Source organism: Chiloscyllium plagiosum, chromosome 39, assembly GCF_004010195.1.
Source record: "Chiloscyllium plagiosum isolate BGI_BamShark_2017 chromosome 39, ASM401019v2, whole genome shotgun sequence".
In the NCBI taxonomy this organism is placed as follows: domain Eukaryota; kingdom Metazoa; phylum Chordata; class Chondrichthyes; order Orectolobiformes; family Hemiscylliidae; genus Chiloscyllium; species Chiloscyllium plagiosum.
Genome location: NC_057748.1, coordinates 22760370 through 22769769, shown reverse-complemented (window position 1 = coordinate 22769769; position 9400 = coordinate 22760370). Strand labels below are relative to the sequence as shown.

At 40.2% G+C, this 9400-nt stretch overlaps 1 protein-coding gene across 1 annotated transcript in view; it reads right to left on the bottom strand.

The window, feature by feature from the left end:
• dmc1 (DNA meiotic recombinase 1) overlaps positions 1–9400 on the bottom strand; it is a 179127-nt gene that overhangs the window by 2828 nt on the left and 166899 nt on the right. The window contains exon 14 of the mRNA XM_043679281.1: positions 8053–8169. Within this exon, the coding sequence (XP_043535216.1) occupies positions 8053–8169 (117 nt within the window). The remainder of the gene's footprint in view (positions 1–8052; positions 8170–9400) is intronic.

Genomic DNA, 9400 nt, shown 5'->3' with positions numbered 1-9400 from the left:
ACTTGGCTTGTATACCCTTGAGTTTAGAAGGCTGAGAAGGGATCTGATTATTAAAGGATTGGACACTCTGGAGGCAGGAAACATGTTTCCGCTGATGGGTGAGTGCTGAACCAGAGGACACAGCTTAAAAATACGGGGTAGATCATTTAGGACAGAGATGAGGAGAAACTTGTTCACCCAGAGAGTGGTGGCTGTGTGGGATGCTCTGCCCCAGAGGGCAGTGGAGGCCCAGTCTCTGGATTCATTTAAGAAAGAGTTGGATAGAGCTCTCAAAGATAGTGGAATCAAGGGTTATGGAGATAAGGCAGGAACAGGATACTGATTATGAATGATCAGCCATGATTATATTGAATGGCGATGCAGGCTCGAAGGGCTGAATGGCCTACTCCTGCACCTATTGTCTATTGTCTACTCAGAGAAGTTTAATTCAACCTAATTATTCGATGAAGGTATTATCTAATGAAGAAAGTTTGGACAGGTTGGGCCTGTATCCATTGGCGTTTAGAAAAATCACATTGAAAAAAAGATCCTGAAGGGACTTAAAAGGGAGTTTTGAGAAGATTTCTAGCTCAGGTTGAGGTTGCTGAGCTGGAAGATTCATTTTCAGACATTTCGTCACCATACTAGGTATGTCATTTCCTGTGGTAATGTCACTTCCTGTTCTTTTTCTCAGAGGGTGATAAATGGAATCCAAGTCAATGTGTTTGTTGATAGAATTTCCACTGAAACACCATGCCTCTAGGAATTCTCGTGCATGTCTCTATTAGGCTTGTCCTAGGTTGGATGTGTTGTCTCAGTCGAAGTGGTGTCCTTCCTCATCTACATGTAAGAATACTAGTGAGAGTGGGTCATGTCTTTTTGTGGCTAGTTGATGTTCATGTATCCTGGTGGCAAGTTTTCTGCCTGTTTGTCCAATGTAGTGTTTGTTACAGTTCTTGCAAAGTATTTTTGCAAAACACATCCATCCTAGGACAAGCCAAACAGAGATATGCACAACAATTCCTAGAAGCATGGCATTCCAACCAGAACTCTATCAACAATTACATTGACTTGAACCCTATTTACCACCCTCTGAGAAAAAGAACAGGAAATGACATCACCACAGGAAATGGCATCACCAACCCAAGGAAACTTAAACACATAAATAGAAAGCGGGCCATGCCACCAGTGCTTCATTCGAAGGCTCACTAATGATGTTACTTAGTATGGTGATGAAACGTCAGAAAATGAACCTTTCAGCTCAGCGAGCAAACCTACATCCAGGACTTGATTGGGTTCGTGCTGAAATAGAACCAGGGAAACCAATTTAAAAAGGGTCTCTCATTTAAGATTCAGATGAAGAGGAATTATTTTTCTCTCAGCATGTCAATGATCTGTGGAATTCTTTTCTCCAGACAGCAGTAGAGGCAGGGCCAGAGAACATTTTTAATCATGAGTTATATATATTCGTAATTGACAAGGGAGTCAAATATTATGGAGGGCCAACATCAGATCTGCTGTAGATAAACGTTGCAGCAGACCAGAGGGGTCAAATGGCCAACTCTTACTGCTAATTCATTTGTTCATGTGTGTACACTACTGAAAGTTGGTCCTTGAATCATTGTCTGCTGATGCTTCACCCTGAAATTTTTTTTTGGCAGTTTCTGTCAGTAGTTGTTATGCCACCAATATATCATAATCTTTTTTCTTTCATTTAATTGCAGTATCTAGCTTCCCCTTAGGTGAAATGATAAGCTTCAGATGTGTATCTGCCCACTCTTAGTGAAGAAGCTAAATGAAGCTCTTAGGGAATAAGTTGAAAAGAGGAAACAAAGAAGCATTATAAATTTTTGGGAAGTGAGAACAGTGTGTGTATTTGAATGTATTATTTTTATTTCATACTTTTCTATCCTCCTTTCCCTCCTGTGTTGTTGGTAGTGCTCCTGACAGTATATATGTTATGACAAGGTAAGGAAATAGGAAGTGCTGTTCAGCAGAGAACGGAGTGTGGTGAGTTGAGGAAATGGTAGGCCAGGAGAGGGCTACTCTTGCTACTCCAAGCTCCTCAGATAGATACATGTGAAAAATGTTACAAACAAGTGTGGAGGGTCAATTGATTCCCCTCTTTTTAATTCCCCCTCTACTGGTCACAATAAATATTTCTGCTTCTTTTGAGCACGTTTTAAATTAAAACATAGTATGTAATTTACATTTTAAATTAAAATGTAGTCAGTTTGCTAGAAAAATGAAGGAAGTAATTACAAGTTTTCTTGTGTGAAAGAAAGAAGAATTTTAATACCTACTAATCATAAGGAAATACTAATAAAATATGACATCAAACTCATACGCAAACAAAAGTAATAAGTTTGAAAGGGCATGTATCTGGTATACTGTTACAGGGAGACAGAGAGAATGAAGGTGGTAATGTTTAAAGAGCTATTAGAATTTTGGAGGTGTTAGAACCTGAGACTATAGTTATTTAATTGTTGATTGACATCTTTGGTAGCACCGAAGTTAGTGATACCTTTGAGTTATCATTAAATGGTAGTTTCTTAATTTGCATTTATTGAGACTCTGTTTTCCAAGATGATGAGAGAAAGGCAGCGAGGTAGAGCAAGAGTCTTCCAGTTCTTGCTGACAACTCAATTTTCAGTTAGACTTTCAATGTATATTCCTAAGTCGAACTCCTTTATATTTCCAAGCTGGCTAACTGGCATGTGAAACTGACATCTCAGAACATTTGAAATTATCATGTAAGTGTGAATTAAAATAGGGCTTATGCCCGAAACATCGATTCTCCTGTTCCCTGGATGCTGCCTGACCTGTTGTGCTTTTCCAGCAACACATTTTCAGCTCTGAATTAAAATAGGGCATGCAAATTTCTTCATGATGCCTTACTTGCCTGGTTTTGATGTCTTTAGACAAAATTAATCATTTCAACAACAACAGTTGTGTTTATTCCATGTGGGTGCAGTGATTGTAATGATGTCAGCCAACTGGATTTCATAAAATATAGGTTCCCTGATTGGGGCTAATAATCTGGACCAATCAGGCAACCCTGGCTGACAGATAAAAGAGGGGTGTGTGAATAAAGATTCGTGCACTTTGTGTCTTTCACTGTGTCTCACACCTGCACACACACACCATGGGTTCTGGGGATAAAATAAGCACTACCGCACTTAGGTGGTAAAAGAAAAGAAAAAAAAGAAAAGAAAAAAAAATAAAATAAAATAAACACAGTCGCCCTTTGATGAAAAAAAAAAGAAAAAAAAAAGAAAAAAAAAGAGGGGTGTGCACACACAACATGGGTGCTGGGGGGAAAAAATAATAAGCACTACTGCAACTAGGCGGTAGTGTGGGGGAGAAAAAAAGGACTGCAGATGCTCACCTGCACACATACAACATGGGTTCTGGGGAAAAATAAGCACTACAAAAAAGAAAAGAAAAAAAAAGAGGGGAGTGTCAGAGATATTGCCATTCTGAGAGCTGACTTGGCAGAGGCAGACTAAAGTCAGGGACCACTTATGTGTAAATGTGGGAAAAGATCTACCACCCTGCCTACCCACAGCATGGCCACACAGAACACAGAAAATCAAGCCTGTCCAAACCATACAAGAAACACCCAGAATGCCTCAGCATTGACCAAACAGGCTGACAAGGGAAGCCAGACATGACCATAGTTACTCACTGACCAGGGAATACACTTCCCAAGGCAAACTGACAATAAGCTTCTTGGACCCAATAAACACAGCTGTCCCAAAGCCCTAACAGCAGTCTCATACCCCAGTGATACCAGCCACACAAAGGACAGGTCAGACGGAGAGGCACCAGAATACCCCTCTCATGGGAGAGTGACAATGGAAACACCTTACTGTCAAGAAAAGGGACTTTCTCACCTCCCCTCAAAGAGAGCTGGAATCTCTTGATCCCATTAAGAACTGATTGATGCTGCCAGGATGCTTCATTGTATCTAGATTCAGGATATCCTTCTGATAACTGCTTTGATATTATCATCATTGTAACTGGATTACTTGATTATCAAGACCATTGTATTTTCCCTATTTTAAATTAGCATCATTGTACAGTATTCCTATAAAAACTGGCTTGATTCTCAGTTCGTGGAAGATAGCCCTTGATTTACCTGTACAGTCTGTCAGTTCTGTGTCAGCCTAGTCAATTTCTCTTCCAACTATATCACTTGTAATAAACAGCTCGTCAATTTCACCCGATCTGGCTTGTGTGGTCTCTGTTCAATTGGGCTCAATTCTCCGATAGTAAATAAAGGATGACTTGGTTACGGGATACTGGCCTCTTTGGAAGAATTTCAATGGCAACAAAAATAAAGCATGGACCTGAAGAAACTCACTCGCAGCAGTCTTCTTTGTAATGGGGTAAGCATTTCTTACATCATGTCTTTGTTTGGGAAGCTTGACTTGTTTGACTCTGCCATTGAGGACTGGCTCCAGTACATGGAAAGAATATGTTATTTTTTCCAGGCAAGTAACATTGTAGCAGACAAAAAAGTAACAGGTAATTCTCCAGACAGCCTGCTATGCTTTGTTATTAGGAGTCACATTTTCCCTGAGGCACCACATACTAAAAGCTTTCAAGGATTGACCAACATAGTTAAAGAATGTTATGACCCCAAGCCTTCTCTAATTCTGAGAGACTATGGTTTTCACATGGCTATTTGAGAACCAGGGGAATTCACATCAGGATGTTTGACTAGACTAAGACAACTGGCAGAAACCTGTGACTTTGGTTTAACTCTTAATGATATGTTAGAGACAGTTTGGTATATGGAATTAATAATGAAACTATGCAAACCCCAACTGGATTTCAAACCGGCACCACAACTGGCTTTATCATTGAAAACTGCAGCAAGTAGACCATCAGGGTACGAAGTTTAGTGTAGAAACAATGGTAGCAGAAACATCGATAGCAGACACGGTGATGCGAGGTCAGATCCAGTGACATATAAAGTTCTGGTAGGTGTGACCATCCTGAACAATCACGTGGACCATGTGAAAGCTGTAAACTCACAGACGGTGTGGGAGCAAAATGCGCCCAGCTCCTTGATAGCCTTTCTGACTGAACCCGTGCATTCTCCCTCTCCATCAAGCATTGAAGATACCTCTGGATCTGAGATAGACATAACAGATGTCGCTGCCTTGACGCCTTTACTGCCTGAAGAAGAGAATGAATTGCTTTTGAGATTCTGTGCATTACACATCATCTGGGTCAGAGGCAGAGTTGAAGAAATCTGACCCAGTGCCAAAACGCCCCAGGAGGAGATACAAAAAGAAACTGGCCAATGTTCTCAAACTTATCTGGGGGTGGGATGTTGTGTTTGTAACCAGGTCAGCCAGGTGGACCTCAAAGAATATGAGTTCCCATACTGGAGCTGTTAATCTGGTTAAAACCGGGTGATGTATAAATAGGTGTGTCAGAGGTTCTCTGGGAGCTGGCTCTGAGGAATCTGGATCAATGTCAAGATCTTTTCATGTGTAAATAACAGGTGACTTGGTGATGAGATACTGATTTCTGTGAAGTTATATCAATATGTCTCTGCCAGTCATCTTAAGCTTGTCAAAAATCCCAATACAGATTCCCCTGGTTCTCAAATTGCCAAGTAAAAACGATAGCAACTTTGAATTAGAGGAGTCTAGGGGTCATGATGTAACTGAACTAAATCTGCCAACTCTTAAAAGGTTTAAGTATCTGGGGCCTCAAGGAAAGCTCAGCACATAATATTGGAAAATGTGGTCTTACAGTCATTTTTATCTGTCAGCAAGTGCTTCCTGTTTGGACCAGATTAACAGGTCCACCAAGCTGACCTTGTTACAATCATTACACCATACAATTTTGTTGAACTTTCAAAATGAACTTTGCTGTACTACAACCAATCAGATGATGCAAATCAACGAAAACTTCTGAAATAATTCATATCAGCACTTACCGGGATAGAACCCAGGCATCATCATTCTGAAATATGTCACCCTTGCATTGTGTGGACCATGCAATACAAGAAAGAAAAAGACCAGCAGACAAGATGTATCCCCAACTCGTTCTGAACAAAGACGTTATTGAAACTCATCTTTGCCTGAAATGGCACTAACCGCTCACCATTTATCTTATATGAGTGAACAATAGTCTTAACCTGAGGCATAACAATCTGGTAAGGATCTACTTACCGTAAATAAAAATCCATCTGCTAAGAATCCAACACCTACTCTAACATCACAGTTAATGCTAAGCCTGCCTCAAGTCTCAACCACTTCAGAACCAACGGATCAACATCATCTTGCTGAGCCTCCATTAAGTTCAAAAGGAATTCTGAAAATTCAGCCAACTGCATCCACACAAATATGGAACAAAACTTCCATTGTACACTGATTTTCAGGACTCAGTCACACAAATTGATGTCAATATATCTTACTTTTAAACTACTGTCACTTGTAAACTCTACTTTCCTCTTCCTCCTTTCTCTTTCTTGATGACTTACATGTGTGTCTGTGTGTTGTGTTGTGACAATCATCATCTGGGTGTGGGTGTATGAATAAAACATTTTTTTAACCCGAAAGAGAGTTTATTGTGAGTTATTTAAAAATTGAACTTCAATGATAGAGGTTTGAGGAAAGACAGAAACAAGAAGAGAAATTGCTGGAAGATCTCAGCAGGTCTGGCAGCATCTGTGTAAAATCAAGGGCTGCCGATGCTGGAAACCAGATTCTAGATTACAGTGGTGCTGGAAAAGCACAGCAGTTCAGGCAGCATCCGAGGAGTAGGAAAATCGACGTTTCGGGCAAAAGCCCTTCATCTGTGGAGAGGAATCAGAGTTAACTTTTTGGGTCCAGTGACCCTTCTTCCGAACTGAACTCAAAACGTTAACTCTAATTTCTCTCCCCAGATACTGCCAGACTGCTGAGATTTTCCAGCAATTTCTCTTCTTTTTTCTGATTTCTGGCATCCGCACTTCTTCAGATTTGGAGGAAAGACAGCAAGGATTATTTCAAAAGGGAAAAGAAATACGAGAAATGAAAATCACTGTTGCATACAGTCAAAAGAAGGGTAAAGCAAACAAAAATCAATTCACCGCTCTCCATTGTCTGCAATATCTTAAAGATATAGCAAGAAAATGCAAATTAAAGCAGCATTTTCCTAAAATCGTACTGTGGCTACCATGGCACTATGTTGCCATGGCACGTTGTGAATCTATAGGCAGAGTTAATCTACAAAATCCAGAAAGACCTCATTAGATCCACAGGCTGTTCCTAACATTTTTTATGGGCTCACTAATACGTTACTCAGTGACCTAAATGATTAACACAACAGCATTAAAATAGATCATTTAAAGTGGTGGAATACCCCATAAATTTTTGGATTCAGTCTCTTAGCATTATTTGCTACTTAAATATTAAAAGATTACATATAACTTAATTGTTCAAAGTTTGTGCGAAGATTTGTAGCTTGGATGCTCATTGTTGTGGTTCTGTTCGCCGAACTGGAAGTTTTTGTTGCAAACGTTTCGTCCCCTGGCTAGGCGACATCATCAGTGCTTGGGAGCCTCCTGCGAAGCACTTCTTTGATGTTTCCTCCGGGGTTTATAGTGGTCTGTCCCTGCCACTTCCGGTTGTCAGTTTCAGCTGTCCGCTGTAGTGGTTGGTATATTGGGTCCAGGTCGAAGTGTTTGTTGAGGCATGGCATTCATCCACAAACTCCATCAACAAACACATCGACCTGGACCCAATATACCAACCACTACAGCGGACAGCTGAAACTGACAACCGGAAGCAGCAGGGACAGACTACTGTAAACACCGGAGGAAACATCAAAGAAGCGCTTCGCAGGAGGCTCCCAAGCACTGATGATGTCGCCTAGCCAGGGGACGAAACGTTTGCAACAAAAACTTCCAGCTCGGCGAACAGAACCACAACATATAACTTAATTTTAGAGTGTGTCTCATTAAAAACAAATCATTTAATCTCTAAGCTTGTCAAACGTATATCTAATGTGAATCCTGGAGTGGATTTTATAAACGCACTTAATGTTGTTGCTGCAAATTCACATTACCTATCATAAATTTTTGCAATACGTAGTTCACCTCGCCCTTTTCGTAGACTGATTCTTGTAGTAGATGCATGAGCCAGAATATGACCACCAATTGGTTTTTTTGGATCTGCCTGGAAACTTGGCAAGACATCAAGGAACAAAAATCAATTATAAGAAAAGATGAAACACTGCTAACTAACTGTGAAATCATAACAAAAATATAAACTAGTGGAAGTTATGAACACATACATGCTCTTCACTTCAGCTCCTCTTGAGCGGTCAGATTTAAGTAATAGTGGTTCAACAAAACATCAAAAGTGCCCAAGATTACATTTAAAGCTATTTATAGATTTAGCAATCTCAGATGTGCCTGTCTGAGTCCAGCTGATATGCACTGACTGGTTTCTGTGCAGTCAGTGCATATCAGCAAGAGGCAGAAGCTGCAATTTAATTTTTAACCAATATTTAATTAAGAAATTAATGTTTTGATTGTATTCATAGAAACCAACTGTTTCGAAGTACAACTCTCTGACCTGTACAAGCAAAAGGTCTAGGGATCTATTAATCCCATAATTGAAGTTGGGAAGGATGTGCAGGTTAGGCGTATTAGCCATGAGAAATGCAGGTGTAGGAAGTGGGGCTTGGTGGGCTGATCTTCAGAGAGCTGGTGTGGATTCAATGGGCCGAATGGCTTGCTTCCGCGCTGTAGGGATTCTAGAGTTCTATGTTGGACGTGAATTTCTCTGATGATATGTAACTGCATTCTTGCAGAATGTATCTCTCATTAATTTCAATTACTGTTTCACCATGTTAAACATTGTTAAATTACGAATTGTAAATGGCTTGTTATATATTTAAGAAAATACAAATAGCTTGTACCATTGTTAGTACTTGTAAACTTTAACAACTTTAGTTTTATATGTGGTGAATTTAAACCAAATCTACAAGACTATAACAAAATAGCTTTCCTAAATGAGATCAAACTAAATTTGTTTGCAAAGGCAAAAAAGATATATTTACGTTAGTGTTAGAGGTGACCACAATTCTGTGACTTTCACCTTGGTTATGGAGAGAGATAGGTGCGTGCAACAGGGCAGGTTTTACAATTGGGGGAAGGGTAAATACGATGCTGCAAGACAGGATCTGAGGAGCATAAGTTGGGAGCATAGGCTGTCAGGGAAGGATGTGGTTGAAATGTGGAACGTTTTCAAGGAACAGATACGATGTGTCCTTGATATGTATGTACCTGTCAGGCAGGAAAGAGATGGTCGTGTGAGGGAACCTTGGTTGATGAGGGAGGTTGAATGTCTTGTAAGGAGGAAGAAGGAGGCTTACATAAGGTTGAGAAAACAAGGTTCAGACAGAGCGT